The sequence below is a fragment of the Mustela nivalis genome (assembly GCF_964662115.1).
Source record: "Mustela nivalis genome assembly, chromosome: 13".
Taxonomy (NCBI): Eukaryota; Metazoa; Chordata; class Mammalia; order Carnivora; family Mustelidae; genus Mustela; species Mustela nivalis.
This window is the reverse complement of record NC_139032.1, coordinates 80,191,714-80,211,901: the sequence shown is the minus strand read 5'-3', so window position 1 is coordinate 80,211,901 and position 20,188 is coordinate 80,191,714. Positions and strand designations below refer to the sequence as shown.

The window sequence follows — 20,188 nt, the reverse complement described above, 5'->3', positions numbered from 1 at the left end:
CTAGGCCTACCTCTGCCACTGATTTCTTGGGTGACTTTGGATAAGTCCCTGTCCCTGTCCACATGCCCCATGCAGTAGGACAGCATGCTGTGACTCTGAGATGCATTCCCAGAGACTGGCTGTGCGACCACATCCAGAAGCTGCATCTCTGTGAGCCTCAGGATTCCCATCTGTAAAACAGGTGCACTGGCGGGGGGACCCTCTGATTCAGACAGGCCAGGGCTCCTGACCTGCAGAAGGAGACACTACCGTCACCAATGCCCCCTCAATTCCGGGTCTAGACATCTCTGGGAGAAGAGAGGGAGGGAAGCGGTGGGGGAGGGGCAACACCAAGTCTCCTCAGCAACCAGGGGAAACAGGCATTCAAGTCCCCATGTTACAGACTCAGGGAGCTTTAGTCACTGGCTCAGGGACACTCAGCTGGAAGGAGGCACTGCTGAGATTCCAACACAAGCCTGGCCGGCTCTAGTCCCCAAGAACTGTCTGGGGGGATCAAGCAGAACCGCCCGCCACCATCCGGCCCCAGGCAGGGAGCAACGTTTCCAGATAAAGGGCCCTAAACCAGTCTGTAAACCAGGCAAGCCAAGGCCCAGCCTGGCAGCCAAGAGTCTCTGAGGCAGCCAACCCCTACCCCCACCTCCAACACACACACACCTTCCAGACTGGGGCAGGAGGTCACAGGAAGGCCCTCTGGGCCTCCACATACCTGTGTGAGTACCTGGGACAAAGGCATGTCCTAGGAAGACCCCCCGCTGTGGCCCCTGAACTAAGGAGAGACTGAGGCACCCGTACTCTGGGCCACTCCCAGGCGCTCAGGTCAGGCATGGTTTCTTTGAGTGGGGGGTGGGGCGCAGGCTCTGCCACCACCTGTCCTGTGAGCCCTAATCCCTGTTCTCCTCTGGAACTAAGACATCTCCCCGACCCTCGATCTTGGCTGCTCCTGGCTCCCCACCACTGCCCTGTACCCACTGGACAGCTTTTCAGTGTCTGCCACCGGAAGGGGCCCGTGTCCCTCCCCTGCAGTTGGACCCCCTCTGGTCAGCTCCGGCCCTACTCCCTCTCCTTCTCTGACCTTAGGCTTGTCTTCGTGTCTGTCTGGGGCGTCGCAAGGCAGCTAGCAGAGACTGGAGGAGGCGACCTCACCCTCCGCCCCCGGCCACCATGTACAAAAGGCCCTTGGCTGGGCCTGGAAGACACCACCCTGTTCTTTTCTCTTCACCAAACACTGCCGTCCCTGACTTCTCTGGCAGCCGGCCACTCATGGGAAGCCCTCTCTCCCAGAGCTTGTTTGCCTTCTGGCTCGGGGCTGTTCTCTGGGTCCTCCTGGGAACCCCCGCCCCTCTAGCCCTGGATTTTGCTAATTGGAACAATAGTCAGTAAACAGAGAGAAGCCGGTTATGAAACCCAGCGAAACTGGACAGGGCCTCGGTGCGATGTGGGGAGCCTGTGGACTTGAAAGCCCACAGGTTTCAGAACCTGGGAAATTCCGCTCCTGGGATCAGGGCCTCAGTCTCCTTATCTCTAGAATGGGAGAATGATACCAATCTTGAGGAGAAGCGAGGAGGCCCAAAGGCCTGGCACACAGGAGGAGCTCTGCAAAAGTCAGCATCCTGAACTGAAGCCTTGGCTCCGCACGTACACACGCAGGAGAGGAACGTGGCAGGGTGGGAGAGAGGTTACAGATTCCACAGTGAGATTCTTGAGTTGAGGTCAGAGTTGTGTGACCCAGAGCAAGTTACCCTCTCTTCGGAGCCTGGGGTCAGCCGTCTGTAAACAGGGATAAGTGAGGCCCATTGAAAGGGTGGCTGGGAGCTCTGGAGCCAGGCTGCTGGCGGGAGTTACGCAGAGGAGGAGTCGTTAGCTGCAAGGTTCACTAGTCCATCCTCTTTGTAGATAATGACACCAAGAATGAGAGTGTCATTTCTCGGAGTCTCATAGCTAGTACCTGGCCGGGCTCCCCTAGAACCCAGGTCTCAGCTCCCAGTCAGAGTTGAGCCCTGAGCCCAGGACAGGACAGGGTCCTCTGGAAGAGCCAGCTGGACCTCTGCCTTGGCCCCATCTACCCCGGGTGTGGACAGCTGCTGGGGAGATGGCCAGTAGAGCTTGGCTGAAGCCACATCCAAGAGGCCAACTATCCCAGGGGCCGAAGCCACTGGCCCTTTCCCAGTTTCCGGAGGTAACCCCACCTAGTGCCGAGAGCCAGCCAGGACAGGACATTGAGAGGGGGCCTGGCCCCACCACTTCCTGACCCTGTGCCCTGGAAGCAGCCAGATTTGGCCATGGCTGCAAGCCCAGCACCCTTCCTGCCAAAGGGTCCACTTTGTAGTCTGTCTCCCCTTCTCTGGGGGAAGAGCTGGCCCTCCAAGGCTTGGCAGGCCAGAGGCTGGGGCTGTAAACAGTGGCAAAAGCTACGTTCCAGCCCTTCGGGCACCCTGCAGCCCACTAATAGGGGACACAGGGCACAAACACAAATTAGCAGCAAGATAAAGAGGCCCAGTTACAGGCATTGTAGCTGCGGCACCAGTAGAAGATGGAGACCCAGTCTCCATCTGCAAACAGCTGGGGAGGCAGGGTCTATGAAGCCCAAACCAGAGCCAGAATGAGCAGAAGCCATGGGAAGCAGCTCTCTGTTCCACAGAGGAAAGGCTTTCCAAGAAGGAGAAAAACAATGGGTATGATTGTGAAAAGAGCTCCTGCCAGGAAAATGTGGGTGTAAATCCCTGACCTAGTGCTTCCTAGCTATGTGGCTTTCAGCGGGTTTCTTCTGCAATCTGGGCCTCAATCTCCTCATCTGTAAAATGGGGATTATAATACCTTCTTCCTAGGGTTGCTCTGAGAATTTAGTACAGTAAAATATATGTGGGGCTTCGCCAAAGTGTGTGGCATAGGGTATGCAACTATAAAGAAAGCTTTGGTTACTGTTTGCTGGGAGTTGGGTGAATTATCTCTCTGAGACTAAAGTTCCTTGTGTATAAAACTGGAGTAAAAATACCTTTCTTAGGGCACCTGGGTAGCTCAGTGGGTTGAGCCTCTGCTTTTGGCTCAGGCCATGATCTCAGGGTCCTGGGGTCGAGCCCCGCATCGGCTCTCTGCTCAGCAGGGAGCCTGCTTCCTCCTCTCTCTCTCTGCCTCCTTGTGATCTCTCTCTCTCTGTCCAATAAATAAATAAATAAAATATTAAAAAAAATACATTTCTCAAAGGCAAGTGGAGGGGACTGAATGAGACCATAAATGGGGAAGATCCTAGGACTATGGCTGGTATAAAATAAATGTTCAAAAAATGCCACTTCCTTTCCCCTCTTCTAGAGAGGTAATGAGCTGCCCAGTGGTCACCCAGCCAAGAGGACTCAGGTGACAAAGTGAACCAGCTCATCTCTAAGGACCCTTTGGGCCCTGGGGCTCTAGGATTCTGAGAGAAACAGGAAAGGCAAAACTGTTTGTGCCATTTCCCCAAAGTCCCCTCCTGCCTTTCTAGGGAACAAACCTATCCTTCACCAGGACCCACCAAGCATGTTAGAAGCTCCCAAGGCCAACAAACATCATGGTGGGAACAGCGACAACAGGACATCAGAATATAGTGACATGTCCCTCCTGCCACAGGCTCCAAATGAAGCCCTTCTCTGTCCCTGAGCTCTGCACAGCCAACTATGGCCAAGACCCCCGTGCTGGGCTCTGGCAAGAAGATCGAGCCCATCTACCTGGGTATCAGTCTGCACCTTGCAGGCAGAACTCTTGAGAAACACAAAGGGGGTGGCTGTGGGTCAGAGGAAAAATGACAGAGTCCAGGAGAAGGGACCAAGCCCCCAGGAGCTCAGGATACCAAGAATGACCCACAGGATGAAGGACACACAACCTTCCAACAAAGGGGACACAAGGCAATGTCCTGTGTGAGCGTGAACACAGCCTAAATCCCTACTGCAAGGGGCGCTTAGGCAAGTGGCCTCTGTGCAATGCATGAACTTCCTCTTCTAGAAAATGGGGTGGTGATTCCTACCCTGTGGGGTGTCTGGGGGGATTGAAGGAGCCCCTGGCACTGCGCCTGGCACACAGCAGGTGCTCAATAACCAGAACATCCAAAGACAAGCTCCCAGCATATATGCAGGCCCTAGACACATATAGCTCACTGGCCCCCATATCTACCCTTGAAGACCTTTTTATCTCTGTGTCCTGGCAAGCAGAACAGGAGAGGGCTGGCGGTGCTCAGCCAAGGCCCAGAGACCCAGAATGGCTGCTGGTACCAAGGATGATGGGGCAGCATCTCAGGAGAGGGCCTCCAGCCAGTACCTCAGGAGTCCACCCTGACTTCCAGCTCCTCCGTGAGTCTCTCCTTATGACATCCTGCCTTCTTCTCCGGTCTGTCCCCACCGCAAAGAACTAGGCCTCTGGAGTCACCATCTGATCCCAGTCCTATCACTCAGGACCCGGTGACCCTGAGAAAGTGACTCAACCTCTCTGAGCCTGTGTCCTTGGGTATACAGAGTGGACAGGTGAACTCACGGGCTTGCCAAAACTTGATACGAGTAGAAGTCAGTTATGGAAAAACTGCAAAGCCTATGACGTGATTAGAGATTCTTTGCAAAATACCTCAAACTTTTACCTGCAACAGAACTACCAGAGATTCAAAGATATTTTTTACTATTACTAATCCTTTTAATTTCAATCTTTTTTTTTTTTTTTTAAAGTACTTTCCCCTCTTAAACATAAACAGAGGTAGAACAGTGGAATGCTTTTGTTCTTTTCCCGGCTCAGAAAATAATCATGACCAGCTGGAAGAATGAAACAAGATCCAGCACACAAAGCCCAGAGCCTAGCCCACAGTAAGGCTCCGAAATGGGGGACCATCTTCTCTCCCCGGGGGTGTTTCCAGCTTCATCTATACCCAGGCACCTGTCCTGTGACCATCAGCCTCCTGCAGGGGTTCGGCCCTCTGGGGGCTTGGGGAACCCTCTGTGACACTGAGCCTAACCAGAGTCATCCCACTGAGATGTTTTTTACAGAAGGGTTGAGGCCAGAGGGGAAGTGCTCAAACTCCCCCCCCCCAGCTCCCGGCTTCACATGCACTTCCCTCCCCCACAGCCCAGAACTGTCCTGCTTCAAGGTCTCCATCTTTCCCCTGCCTTCCACACTCCCATGATCCATGGAGTCTAGCCTCTTCTCTGCCTCTGCATGACCCTGGGCAAGCTCCTGCCTCTCTGAGCTTCAGTCTCCTCATCAGGCAACTGGGGCTCGAGTGCAGACCATACAACATAAGACCGTGCACACCAGATGCCAGAGGGCTCAGGAAATACTAGCCTAGAGTCACAGCCTCCTTCGGGCACTCACAGACCCTCCACCCCTCCAGCAGCAGCTGGTGGCTATCTGCTTCTCAGCCCCAGCAGCTGTGTGTGCTCTCTCCCCTAAGCCCCCGGAATGCAGACGTGCCTGCAGCCAGCACCGGCAGGCAGCCCGGGAGGGGAGCAGGGGAGAGGAAGGCTTAGAGGAAAATTACCCGGCTCTGGCCCAGCCAATGCTGGCCCTCACAGCTTACCTCCCAGAGAAGGGATCTAGGGGTCTGGCAGGCTCTTTCTGAGTCATGGTCTGTCTTGGCCCCAAGCCTTGACCCCTGTCTGAGCTCGTAGGGTGGTAGAGGGCACCCTGAGCCCCACTTGTCCGGGACACTCCCACTCTTTGGCAGTGAAAGAGACAGGGAGGAGGAGGCAAAAAAAAAAAACAGACAGGCCTTTGTGAGGAGCAAATTGGCTCCTGCTGCTTTGTGCTGAAGCCCCAGGCAGACATGGAAAGGGTCCTTCTGCGACCCGGGAGCCTGTCCCGTTGCTGTATCTCAAGCCCTCTACCCTGGCTACCATGTCCCAGCATCATACACACCACGTTCTCCATGCCCCACAGCAGCCCTGTGTTCCTCATGCCTTGTCCTGCATGTGTACCCCGATGCGTGGGGTGTGGACTGGGGCCCAGGTCACTTCGACCGTACGTCGTGCTCCATGAACTTCTGTGTTCGATCCTCTGTTGTATGTACCATCTTTTGAAAAACGAGGTTCGGGCGCCTGGGTGGCTCAGTGGGTTAAGCCGCTGCCTTCGGCTCAGGTCATGATCTCAGGGTCCTGGGATCGAGTCCCGCATCGGGCTCTCTGCTCAGCAGGGAGCCTGCTTCCCTCTCTCTCTCTCTCTGGCTGCCTCTCTGTCTACTTGTGATTTCTCTCTGTCAAATTAATAAATAAATAAAAAAAATCTTTGAAAAACGAGGTTCTGTCCCATGAAAGTGTGTGCCCCAAACTTTGAGCCAGGCCCACGAACAGCCTCCCTCACTCCGTGCTGTGATTTCAGTCCGATTCCCAGCCCTTCTATCCATTACCCGAGCGACCTGAGAACAGTCGCCTCTGCTCTCGGTGCCTCAGTATCTTTGGCTGTGAAATGGAAATGATAAGAGTTGTTGTGGGAATTGAAGGAGATCATGCATTTAAACAGCTTAGCCCAGTGCAGTGCACAGAGTCAACACAGTGTTTGCTAACACTGTTACAAGAACACCCAGGCCTCTGTACTACCTCCTGTATGCTCCCCGCCGGGCTCCCACATCCCTGGCTCATACAAGGCATCAGACCTTCTACCACATTAGGGAAATTCAAACAATAAGGTACAAGAAGGCTATGATTTCCCCCTCTCCTATGGAGGAGAAATCCAAGGCTCAGAGAGGGGCAATAATCTGCCTGAGGTCACACAGCCAGAAGGAGTGAAGCTGGGAGGGGCACACACAGGTCCAAGCACCCAAAGGGACAGAAAGTAGATTAGTGATGGACCCCAGAGTGTGGTCTGTGTGTGTGTGTGTGTGTAGACTGCCAGCAAGCAGGCAGAGGCATCATTCAGCAAGATTTGGGGCGATGAAAATATCCTCAAACTGGATAGTGATAATGGTGGCTTAACTCTGTAAAATTCACTAAAAGTCATTGAATTAACTAAAACGGGTAAATTATGTGTATGCAAATTACGTGTAAATTTACTTTGACAACTGATGTACATTGGACTTCCAAAAAGCTGTGTTTTTTGTTGTTTTTTTTTTAAGCCCATGTACTTCCCGTGCACCATTCTGTCCAAGCATGCAGCAAGAAAAGGGACTCTCCTTGAATTAGGAGGGTGGTCAAGCAAAGGCTTAGCAACCGCTCCGAGGCCCAGCCAGGCAGAGCCTTGCACTGCAAGGTTCCCAAACACCTCTGCAGCCCAGGTGTGCAGCACAGTCACCTGGGGAGCTCCAGGAAACGTGGATTCCCAGGCTCCACGCCCAGCCTCTGAATCGATAGGTTAGGGTGGGGCCCGGGGACCTGGGATTCTGAGGCTCAGCCTGGAATGGGAGCCCTCATCATAGCCCAGCATCTCCTTTCACACTTGGGGAAACAGAGGCCAGGCAGGACTGGGGACTGATCAGACCTAGTGGATCAAGCAGTGGGCAAGCTGGGGCTGGAGCTGGGGGGCCCTTTCTTGTCCTTTCTCTCATTTCCCTCCTCTTCCCTGGCCCTCTGCCTCCTGGTGACTCAGGGCTCTGAGTCAGACTGTGGCACCACAGAGTAAATTTCTCAGGAAAAACAATCCCCAAACAAAGCCTCCCCTGATCGGGAGAACAAAATAGGCCCAGGAGGCTAAGAGAGGGCGGGGAGAAGGACATAAGCTGGAGGTGGAGGCCAGGACCCCACGACCTGGTCTCTCCTATTGACCACTGACTTGCATGGGGCCCTAAGACGGCGCTTCCCTGCCCTGAGCCTCCGCTTCCCCACCCGTAAGTAACACCTACTACTGCACATAGAGGCTTATTGTGGACACGCAACACGGTAAGTATTTATAAGCTTTCTCTTGTTGATAACACTTTCCCCAAACCCACGGCTAGCATCATTCCGTTTCACAGGCAGGGAAACTAAGGTGCAGAGGGGTTTATCCAAGGTCGCACAGTTAGGAAGTGCAGAGAGGTGTCTCCATCTAGGCCTGTGTAAGTCGGAGGTCTGCCTCTCATGTCCACACACCTTGAAAACACACCTACTGCTACATCAGCACGAAGGTCATAGCTAATCAAACACAAGGCGGATGGCCACCGTGGCTTCCCCACCACAAATACCTGCCTCCTCGTGCCTTTGCTCCCAGCCCTGCAGGGAGCGCACGTGAACTCGAGAAATCATCCAGTGGCTCTGGGCAGCAGGAGCGCAGGGCAGGCAGCATCCTGGACCCAAAGAGCCTTACAGCAGGACAAGTACAAGAACAAAGGGAGGTTTTTCTCTGGGGAACTGGGAACCGGCAAGTCAGGAGGAGGGAATAGCAAAGGCAGAGGCTCCAAGGCGTGACCCACGTAGAGCAATGAGGACACTGGAGAGGTGTGGCTGGGGAAGGGGTCTGACTGCCCTGAGTCCGGGCCGGTCCCAGGCGGTAGGGAGAACAGGATCCCAGCTGATGTCTGCTCTGTAGCCGGCCTGGCTGGTGGAAGTTCTACGGGTCGGGAGTTGGGACTTCCCCTGGATCCCCTTCTTGGAGCAGGCTTCAGGGACCACCTCAGATCCCCTGCTACTCACCCACAGGTCAGAATCGCCCCCCAGGGCCTCTTCCTTGGCCATAGCTGGGCTGGGCAGAGAGCAGACGAGCCTCTCCTTCCCACGCCAACCTAATCACACAGGCCTATAAATAGGACCCTGTGGCTTAGTCCAAAATAGCTATGCCAGGCTCAGCTCCGCAGCCCTCACATGGGCACACACGGTTCCGGAAATGGTCCTTGACACACTGACCCATTAAAAACCAAAACGTTGGGACGCCTGGGTGGCTCAGTTGGTTAAGCGGCTGCCTTCGGCTCAGGTCATGATCCCAGCGTCCTGGGATCGAGTCCCACATCGGGCTCCTTGCTCTGCAGGGAGCCTGCTTCTCCCTCTGACTCTTCCTTCCACTCTGTCTGCCTGTGCTTGCTCTCATTCACTCTCTCTCTGACAAATAAATAAATAAAATCTTTTAAAAAAAAAAAAAAAAAACGTCCTCAGGAAACTATTGTTTCATGATCTAATTCACTTTCTCAAACATGAGGCAGTGGGCTGGGGAGAAAAGCCCACCCAACTACTGCTGATGTTTGGAGATGGCCCATGTAAGCTCTCTCTGCTTCCTACTCTCTGGGGACCCTGAGCAAGCGACTACTCTCTCTAGGCCTCAGTTTCCCCAAATGTAACTAGGTGTTTGGATGATTTTCTCTGGGCCTGTCTAGCCAGGATACTCCCTGGAAGTGTCTGAGAGAGCTCCTAGCCCCAAAATGCCCATTCCATTATTACCTCTTCCTCCATCGACTTAGGGATTTTTTTTTTTTTAAATTATCAGCATTTAAAAAGTGAGAATTGCAAGAGGGAGAAATGAACAGGTCTGAGCCCTGCTACTGAAGGGCTAGGTGACCTTAGATGAGTCACTGTCTCTCTCTGGGCCCCAGATTCCTCAGCCATAAGATTAAAGGTGCTAGTGGGATCATTACAGATTTGCGGCCATAGAGGACTCCCCAGGGGGCAGGTTACAACACGGATGGGGCTGTTACCAACCAACAGGGAAATAAACATAACTGAGCTATCAGTCTACAACAGGCTTGTGCTTACGACTTTATTTCCCCATCAGCTATCCGCAGCAGCCCTGTATCACCCCCATTTTCACAGCTGAGTAAACAGAGGCTAAGGGATTAAGGGATGAGAATAGCAAGTCAGACCCAGAGTGACGTTTCAGGCTCAGACCTGTTGCCTCTAATGTCCAAGATGTAACTGCAGGGGGCTCAGAAGTGCCGACCAATGGGGACATAACCCAACAAGGGCAGGGGACAGAAAGGGGATAAGAGTATTTTACTGTGTGTGCACAGGTGGGTGGGTGAGTGGGAGTGGCCAGGTTTCACCCAGTGACACTCGTTCTCTCCAACCAGTTTACAATGTTGACCCTGCCCTGTGCCCTCCTCTCCACCTCCCACCTGTTCTCACCTCCCACTGTGCAAATCAGTCCTCAGCTCAAAGCCCGTCCATGGCTCCCTGGCACCTAGAGGACTGAGACCCAGCATCTCAGCCCCACACTCCTGCTTTAGCCACACTGCTCACCAGTCTCTAAGCACAGTGGCTCTGGGTGGCCTTTGCACATGTGACTCCCTTGGCTGGAATGTCCCAGTGCCCCCTCAGCCCAGTGCTTGGCGTAGAGTAGGAAAAGCCTTCCCTGGCTCCTGGAGACCCTGTCCTCATCCCAGAGCACTCTGGGCCTCAGCCCCCACAAATGAGATGGGATCTAACCCACCTCCCCTCTGAAGTGCAGGAGTTCAGCAAAGGTTTGCGAGGTAAATGAAAAGACACAAAGAGCAGAGAGAATGCTGGAAAGTGCACATTTCCCAGGACTGACCAATACCAAGCCAGGAGGCCTCTACTGAGGCAGTGTTAGGACACCACGCTGTGGAAGAGCCAAAAATTACACCCTCAAGGCAGATCACAGAGTGGGATCTACGCCAGCTCTTTCAAGGGCTCCCCCTAATAATGCTATCTGCGCAGGTCTCTCTCCTGCTTTCAAACATCCAGCAGTGCCCCAGTGGTTTAGGATAAAATCGAAACTCGGACTAAGGCCCCTAAGGGTCTGCGTGCCTGTGGTACTGCTCCATCTCTAGGGCCTTCCACAGTCATGGTCACACTCCTCTCTTCCAGTTCCTCCCGCGGTCACGCTCCTCTGTTCCTGTTCCTCCACGACCACACGCAACGTCCCACCTCACAACCACGTGTCCGTGCTGTTCCCTCTGCCTATTGACTCCCTTCCCTGCTCATACAGCCACCTGCCGTCCCCTCTCCAGGCCTGGATTTTCTCAGGGAGGCCTCAGTCCTGTGTCGGGTCCAGATGCCACCACGCCCACCCAACTCCACGTGCTCTCAGAACCCTAGTCATCTCCTGCTCAGCCGAGGAACGGGTGGATCTTTTATGTGTGTCACGACTGACTGCTGTAAGTCGCAACACTGCACGCCCATGAGGGTTGGGAAAATCCTGCTCTTTGCTGATGCTCCAACACTGGTTCCAGGCCCAGGTATCTGGCGACGCACACACGACTGAGTGGATGAGCAAAGGAGCAAATGAACCTATAGGAGTAATGCAAGACCAGAAGGTGGTGAGAATCCTGGTGAATGTCGGAGGCAGGAAGACAGGGCCCTAAGAAAATCAGAGCAGTGGGAGATCAGCTGGGGGGGCAGCCTCCCAGAGCAACAAGGAGCGAGCACTTTTGGAAGGAGAAGGTATTCATGCTCCAGCAGGTAGTACAAGGAGACCTGAGGGCGTGCCATCGGGTTTTGACACGTCGGAGGTCCCTGGGGCCCCCCCGTTGAACCCCAGTTCAGCAGAGGTGGGCACGAGATGGGATGCACTGCCGGGGAACAGCAGTTGAAGGGGGTGGGGTAGCAAAGCTCTCATTAACAGGTACTCAGCTGGGCCCGAGCCAGCCTGGCCCCAGCAGGGTCTGCAGAAGTGGGGAAGACAGAAGACAGGTCCCTGTGTCCTTGCTGCCAAAAGCATCGGCAGAGTGTAACACTCTTTGGTGACAGATCACTTTGAGGCAATTCAGCTCTGGCTGAACTGTCAGGGCTCTGGCCCCAAAAGCAGGAGCATTAGAACCAAGATTGGCCCCAGATCCCTTCTTTCTGGGCAGCATTACCCTTAGGGCACAGCTGGAGTGGGCCAAGCACATCTCTACAACTAGCCAGCCTTCTAGGAATCCCTGGGTTTGTAGACAAACCTCTCCCGAGACCATCAAAAGGCTCCTGCTTCTAAGCTCTGGGAAAGAGGAACAGCTCCGAGGAGGGTCACCACCCAAAGCCAGCTGGGCCAAAGCAGATGAGTAAACCCTGGAGTCATTCAGCCCCTTCTCCTTTTGGCCCCCAAGGGTGATGTCATGGGCTGGAGGGGTGTTTTCCAGGTTCTCCATACAGTTGCTGATAGAAATTCACTTCTGCTCCGGGCGTTGGAGGCTGGGTTTTCCCCTGGTAGTAATCCTTCCCACTTCACAGCTCACAAAGCTCTTGAGCATCTGTGAGCTCATACAGTCCTCACGACAACCTTGTTAGGTGGGTGGATGGAAGACCAATATACCCATTTTATAGGCGAAGAAACTGAGGCCTAAGCCGGGCCATGAAGTGGGTCCCCTGCTTCCAGCCCAGAACGCCGCCCGCCCGCCCCCTGTGTGTCAGCCTCCTACAGCGGGTCACCTGTGAGTCTGATAGTCAGGGGGGCCCCAACCTGCCAGCTGTCCCAGGTGGGTATGACTCATCCACCTGCCCTGTGACTCACACAGCTCGGCTACTCCTCCAATGGTCAACAAGCCTGGAGACTTGGCAGCCACAGCCCAGCTTTTTCTCATCTCTCCAAAGCCTCTGGGGAGAATTCCTGGACCTCCAAGGAATCCACCCTCTTACAGAAGAGCTAACAAAGTCCTTAAGAGGGAAAGCAACTTCCCTGCAGCCACACAGTGAGAGCACAGCACAGTGAGGAGAGGGGCCCAGGCGCTCTGGCACCCAGCCCACCCTTGCCTCTTCCCCACAGGATCACCCTCTCCCGGTCTCCCTCGCAAGGGAGGGTGAGGAACAAATGAGGCAATGAGCATTAACGGACTCTGGGCTTTACTACAGAAGCCTCAGGGACGCCCTCTGAATCCACGGTGGTGACAAGCAGCTGCTTCCACTGTCTCCTCCAGACTCCTCTGGGAAGCCAGAGCTGGGTTTAGGAGGACTCAGAGGTATCTGCTCTGCTCCACCTACCTTGCAGGGCTGTGAGGGGAAGAGGGCTGCTCCGTGCGGAGGTGCTGGGACCACGGCAGAGGCACAGGAAAGGCGGTTATCTGCACCACCTGTAAATAAAGGGCCAAAAATCTCAACATCAGGTGCTCAAGGTCATTTGGTCAAATCCCCAGGTGATACTTCCACTCGTCCCCAGCAGCCATCACCACAGTCACATGGCCTCTACTTGCACACTCCAAGCAACAGGGCACTCACTTCTTGCCCAGGCTGTAAAACCTTCTGTTGAAGAGTTTAGCTGATTGAAAGAACTGGCCTTAGGATGGGCTAAAATCTCTCTCCCTATGCCTTACACCCACTGGTTCTAGCTCTATCTGCTCAGATCCCCCAGAATAGGTCTGTCATCCTGTTTCTAATGGCTCCTTAGAGAGAAAGACAGTGATCTTGGGCCCCTCAAGTCTTCTACAAGTTGTGCACCCTCTTCCTTCCAACTTTTCCTGAGACCAGGTATCTGGTTCCCTCAACCCCTTCCCTGATCAGCTCCAAATGAATCTTGTCCCTACTGACAGCACAAGACCCAAAATTTGACTTTCAGGCGAACTCTATCGGGGACAGGGCAAGCAAACGCTCACCTCCATCATTCTAGACATCATGCCTTTATTAATCCAACCAAAAATCCCATTTGTATGTAAGGCAACCCCAGCGAACATCTGAATTTAGCTTATGGTCCACTTTAGAGGTATGATTCTGGATTCTGAAGTTAGACAAAATGACCCCTCATTTAACTAAGTGCATAACTTGATCAGGTTACTTCACCCTGAGTCTCCGATTCCTTCTCTGTACAAGAAGGATTATGTCAGAACCTATTCCATAGGTTATTATAAGGATTAAATGAGATAAGATATGTCAGGGATTTTGAATAGCATATATGTTTACTCTATTGTTAATTAAACCCCTAAACCTTTTTTCTAGAAATGGTATTTTTCTCATTCTGTACTTGGGCAATTTGGGGACCCAAGCTGTTTACATGCCTGAGCATTGGTAAGACCCTATTATTATTATCTGGCAGCAGGTCTTTCTCTCATCAGGCTGTGAGCTCTGCCAGTCTGCTCTGCCTCTGAAATCCGGTCCTGGCACATGAGGTGGCAAACAGCAGGACCAGTGGATTTATATGCTAGATGAGTGAACGAAGGACCAGCCACAGTGGCCCCACAGTGGATTGTTCATCCCAGACCTTTGGCCCCCTGCCTTTCAGGGAGAAACTGGATGTTCACCCTTCCTCACTCCCCAGAGCCCCAGTCATCCACATTCAAGGGTCAGCTAAGCAAGCTGGCTCCTACCTACACTGGAAAATTCTCTGCCCAGACCAGCTTCTCTAAGCCAAGAAGAGAGTCCAAGATCCCAAATGCAGTGTGGCCCTATAGGCTGCGGGGATTAAGACACCAATGAGCCCTGTTCTCAGCTGACAGCCAACGGCCCAGGCATTCCCAGTGCATTTCTGCATTGTGAGTGGCATACACAGCAAAGCAGGGGATCTGAAAAAGAGGCTGGTGTCCACGCCACCTCCGTGGGCCTTCCTCCGAGAGTTCTGCCTGGAATTTCCTGGTTCCACGGGGTAGATCAAAGCAGAGTTGGGTTGTATTGTGTTCCTGCAAGTGACTAATGACCTCTCAGTTTCTGTTAACTGTGTGAGGACAAGCCATTGAAATCCAGCCTGCTTCTACTGTACACACCTCCAAACCACACCCTCATCCTCACTGGGGGTGCTACATTTCTTCCCGAATGTAATGTGCTCCTCCCCTCGTGTTCCCCATCTCAGCAACAGCAGGATCAACCACCAAACACAGCCCCGGCCAGATCAGACACCAGGGCACCACCTTCCTCCACCTCCCCTACTGTCACTCATGCCTTTAACACCACCTCCTCTGGCCCTGCTGGTTCTACTCAAGTGCATCCTCTTGTCCCCACCCCACTGCCAACATCCAGGTCCAGGTACCACCACCCATCATCTGGGCTTGGTTCCTAATTGGTCTCCCCCACCCCCTCTCTCCCCTACGGTGCGAGCCCCGACCACATCACTCCTCTGCTCAGACTACCATGATTCCCATGGCAGAGCCCCAAAGATAAAGTCCAACGTCCTCAGGGAACTTGTCAATGTCCTTCACAATCTGCCGCTGCCGGTCCCATGAGCTTCAGCCTCTTCAGTTCTTGTCTTCCGCCCACACCCCTCCAAGCCCCAGCCTGACAAAGCTGCACTCTGCCCCCTGAGTCTGCATGTAATCTACACACAGAGTCTTGTCTGTTCTAGAACTCTCTTCCAACCCTATTCTTCATTTCTCCTTCCACTCATGATCAAGCCCAGTTTCCTCCAGGAAGCTTGCTCTAGCCTCCCCTCCCACATAGGGTGAGCTCCTCTGAGCTCCCACAGGCCTCTAGTCTTCCCTCTCACACTGGATTACAGTTCGATTCCCGGTTAGCTTCCCCCATTAGACTAAGATCTGCCCCCATGGATCCCAGCACCTAGCTTAGGGCTGGGGCCACCACAGCTCAAGAGTCATCAAAGGAAGAAACTAGTAAATCACATGCATGCGCACATGCATATACACATGTGCATACGTGAGTAAACATATACTCATGCACGTGTGCACATTCAGACAGCTAAAAGTGCAGGTGCTGCCACCTATGGGCAAAAAGAGCATTACACTCTTCCCCCAGCTCTGGAAGGGAGGAGGCCCGGAGATGCAAATTCAGCTGCGTTCTGCATTAACTCCAGCTAACTCCAAGTTGGTCTGTTTTCTATTCTGGACCTTAAGGCTGCAGCAACTTAAAAACAAGGTCCACAAACCACTGACTCTAGTCCACCGCCCACATGCTCCAGAGGGAGCCTTCAAGAGAGATGTTTCCTTCCAGCACTCACCATCCTAGTCTGGGGCCCTCGGGGCGCCTGTTTACTGAATTATATCTTAGAGAAGGGGAGAAGGCACAGTCTGTTAGCGCTGTCCACCAGGGTAGAGGCTGGCCTTTGGATACAGCACTCCCTGTTGGTGGTATTGTGCAAGTCACCAGGAACCCCGTATGTCTAGGTGGCTGAAGAGGAGCTTTCTGCCCTGGGGGTAGGGGTAGGGGTGGGGCGGGGGGAGGCTGAAGCCAGAAGTGTTTCTCTCCTAAAAGACTGCTCCCTGCATCATGGCAGGACTTTCAGATTTGGTGGGAGAAACACGGTATCAGCCTAGCAATCCCAGAAGGGTTCAAATGGCCACCCCAACGACAACACTGCTTTTCTGATCACCTACCAGGATTGAACTCTTTACAGACAGCCTGTCTCATACTCATGATACTCTGCCAGGCAGATAGCATGGTTCCTATTTTGTGAAGGGAGGATACAAGCTCAGAGAGGTGAAGTAATGTGCTCAGAGTCACACAGCTAAGATGTCTGCCCAGTTCCCACCAAGGCAGGCTGCCTTCCCGACTTCTTGGTCTCGCTAAATTTTAGGCATTAAGGCTAGATCTCTTGCATAAAGAAGCACACAAAGCTTTGGTTACTCTAGATCAGGGCTAGCAAACTTTTACTGTAAAGGACCAGTTAGTAAATATGTTAGGTTTTGCAGGCCCCATACCGTGTCTGTTGCATAGTCTTCCTTGTTTGGTTTTAGGTTTGGGGTTTTGGGGAGTTTTCTTGTTGGGGTTTCTTGTGTGTGTGTGCGTGTGTGTGTGTTTTTTTTACAACATTGTAAAACAATGTAAAAATGACTCTTAGCTCAGAGGCATGCAATCACAGGCTGTGATACAATATAGCCTCCCCAGAGCTGTAGTTTGCAGCCTACAGACTCGAGTAAAGAATGTCTATAATCTTAAGTATAAAAACTTCTGATGGAAATAGTTAAGATGAATGCAAGTGTTTCTCCTGCTTCAGATGGCTTCCTGCTGAGTTGCTCTCTCCTCAAGAAGGGCTCTACCTCGCTCTGCAATTAGGCAGCAAAATATTTCAAGGGCTGTTCAGATTCTAGAAACTCAGCTGTGGACTAAACAGTTTGACTCTGCACAGAGAACAAAAGCGAGAGGCAAATTCGATGGGTGGAAAGAACCTCTGCCATGAGACATTAAAAGATCTAGGCTCTGGTCTGGGCCCTTCACAAGGGATTTATTTATTTATTTATTTTTAATTTTTTTTTTTTTTTAAGATTTTATCTATTTATTTGACAAAGATCAGAGGCAGGCAGAGACGGAGGGGAGAAACAGGCTCCCTGCCGAGCAGAGAGCCCGATGAGAGGCTCCATCCCAAGACCCTGAGATCATGAGCTGAGCTGAAGGCAGAGGCTTAACCCACTGAGCCACCCAGGCGCCCCCTTCACAAGGGATTTAGAATCTTACTGTGCAAAGTATGGTACCTGACCCAGCAACTTCTGCTTTACCTGGGACCTCATCAGAAATGCAGAGCCTCAGGCCCCATTCCAGACCTAGTTAACCAGAACCTGAACTTCCACAAAATGCCCTGGTGATCTGTGTTCACGGTAAGTTTGAGATCTGCCAGAATATCTTGCATGTCCAACTGCAAGAAAGGGTTTAAAGACATCTTTCTTTATGTCATAGTGTTAAGTCTCTGATCTATCATCTGCGCTAGGGACTCAAAAAGCACCCCGTTTTGGACCATAGCCTGCAACTGGATCTTTAAATTAAACCTTTGGCTGGCAGAAAAGTAGGAGGAGGAGAACCAAAGAAGGAGCCACGCCCCCATTTCACAGTGGCAGTTGGGGAGAGGGGCAAGTCAGAGGGGGAAATGGCTTTCCCAAACCATGCTGCCAAGGAAAACAAGAGGTCTGACCACGATCAAGTTGCTTCATCTTCCCAGGCCTTGGGTTTAATAAATGAACTCTCATTTGGGTTTAGATGAGAACTTTTGAAATCTCACCAGTGGTGGACTAGCAACCAGGGGACTCACTATGTGTTTTACAGCCACTGTTGTCTCCGGGCCTGAGTATTCCTGAACATGAAGTAAAGGGTGGGGCTGGGGAATTCCCAAGGTCTACCTGTAATCTAGAAACCATTTCCAGGCAAAAAGGCAGTGAGGAGCAGAGCCTTCTGCTGATGGTCACCACAGTCCCAACCGAGGTCTCGGGGCTGATAACACCAAGTCAAGCCCGACCATCCTAAGCTTGGAGGTAGAGCAGTGACCTGACTCAAGTTCAAGGTCACATAGCAAGTCCCAGGCAGAAACTGGAAATGAGAACAGGCTTCTCTCTGCTTCCTCAGTCTGGAACTCTAATTGTTATCCTTACCAACGTCGTACTGTGCAGATGTATTTCCTAAATAAAAGACTGAAGTACAATGTTCTGGGGAAATGGTCCCTATGCCTTCTAGTAAAACAGCTAGAACTTTGATAATCAGCCTTTGGTGCTGCATCAAGAAAGCTGCTGCCCTCATGAAAGGCTGGTGGGAGTAAGTTGCTGTGGCCTTCTAGGCTGCAATTTGACAAAATGCTGCAAAAGCTGTAAAATGCATCATTTTGACCCAGTAACTCCATTTCTTGGACTCTCTTTTAGGAAATAATGAAAGAAGACTAATTTATACATGAGGATGTACATCATAGCATTGTTTATAAGCTGCCTAAATGCCTGCTAACAGAGGAAAGTGAACCATGGTATATTCCCACTTAGATACAACAGAGGGATGAAAAAGCAGGTTGGCACATATCATTTTAATAATAAAAAATAAAATTTCTTTTTTTTTTCACAACTAAAATGCATTATTTCATTTCTTTAATCCCCTAGACTATAAGAATGAAAGATTTTAAATAGAAATAGACACGTATTTATCTACTTAGGTAGAGAATACTTCTCAAAATCTTCTAAAAGTTAAATGTACAGTCCTTAATAACATGAGAAAATATTTATGTTCTCATGCTGGAAAAAAAGTCAGAATAGAAAAGTTATAAAAGTGATATGACCACAATTATATAGGGGTTAAAAAAAAAAAAATGTGCTGCAAATGTCAGGAAGGAAATGCCTCCAAATGTTAGCAGGGATTATCTCACATTGGCAGAATTATGGACAGCTCTTATTTTTTTATTTGCTAAATTTCCTTATCTTAAGCATTCGTTATAATTAGAAAAGGAAGGGGGACGGGGAAAGCCCTTGGAGGAAAGGAGAAAAAAGCACCCCATTTCTCATGAGTATGTCACCCATCCCACTTAGCCACTCCCCCAAAATCAACTAGTATGTACTGTGTGAGGGCCCAGGCTCACCATCTCACTTACAGAAAGGAGATTAAGGGCCAGGCCTCACCCTGAAGGCTCACATATACCGTCTAGCCTTTGCTTGGCAAATAAGCCAGACCCAGATGATATCCTCCTTGAGGCTGGAACATAATAATGCTATTTGTTTAATCAGTGTAGCAAGACAAATGAATCCACTCCCATTGGTGTGGCTCCTTCACTGAGTTCCCTGAGACCCTATGACTGAAACCTTTTCTGGACCCCCCTGGGAAAGAGCAGGTTTCAGGGATCCTATTATCCCTTAGTCTAAGCAGTGAATGCAAGAGGAACAAGAGGTTCCTTCTGAGGCAGAACAAGCAAGGCCCCATTAGGGCCTAGGATAGGGAGCCAGGAAGGAACCTAAATGGCCTCGAGGCCCCTGGGAGCTCCCACCTCAACTTGACCTTCCTCATCGACAACTTAGAACCCATCACGACAACCTCAGGGCTATTGTGAGGTCAAAGAAAAGAAGGTAAATCACTAAGTCTCTCTAGGCTGAGCCTCAGTTTCCTTGTCTGTGAAATGGAGTCAGTATCTCTTCCCTCACAGGGCTGGGAAAAGACTAAACAAGACGGTGAATGCACACATCAAGCTTGCTTCCTGCAGTGGCCATGATTCTTACTGCTTGTAAGCGGGGAATAAGACCCATAAATGACTCTCAGGCTTCAACTTCCTTTTCTGCACTGTGGAGCTAACAATTGAGGCCACAGAGACCAAAGTCATGAACAATAGCTGCGTCTCCAGCTGGTGCTGGTGGAGGTTAAACCTAACTACTGCTATGGGCTCACTTTGAGGTCCACATTCATGTGTTGAGCACAAAGCCCTCTGACTCAGAGACCATCAGAGCCAGCAAAGCCTGATATTATCCTGCCCACCCTCTAGTGCAGGGTGGACCCTGGGGCCCAGAGAAAGACATGCATTAGGACAAGTCACCCAGTACTTTGTCAGTGGCAAAACCAGGTCCTAAGTCCAGGCCTTCTGCTCCCTAGCCTTGCCCACCCCGCCTACTGATTTTCTCTTTTCTGCCCTCAAATTGCTGATGTGGTCCCGGGGCAGGGCAGGGGAGAGCAAGCATATGGTAGGGGAGTGTGGGGTGGGAGGGGGGCAGGGAGGACAGCAGGAACCCAGCATGCCTGTGGTCTACAAACTCACAAACCACATCAGGCTGAAATATGACACACGCTCACTCAGTTGAAAGGGAGGA

The 20,188-nt window shown here is 51.8% G+C and overlaps 1 protein-coding gene across 4 annotated transcripts in view; it reads right to left on the bottom strand.

Annotated features, from left to right (window-relative positions):
• The window catches only part of GSN (gelsolin), a 54,830-nt gene that overhangs the window by 30,853 nt on the left and 3,789 nt on the right, over positions 1 to 20,188 (bottom strand). For 3 of the 4 annotated variants that reach the window (XM_082695320.1, XM_082695317.1, XM_082695319.1), the window contains exon 2: positions 12,759 to 12,847. Coding sequence is in view for 1 of the 4 variants with exons in the window: in XM_082695316.1 (XP_082551442.1) it covers positions 8,547 to 8,588 (42 nt within the window). In the remaining 3 variants the exon portion in view is untranslated. Of the gene's footprint in view, positions 1 to 8,546; positions 8,684 to 12,758; positions 12,848 to 20,188 lie in introns of those variants that run through there. The other variant, XM_082695316.1, reaches the window with a different exon arrangement.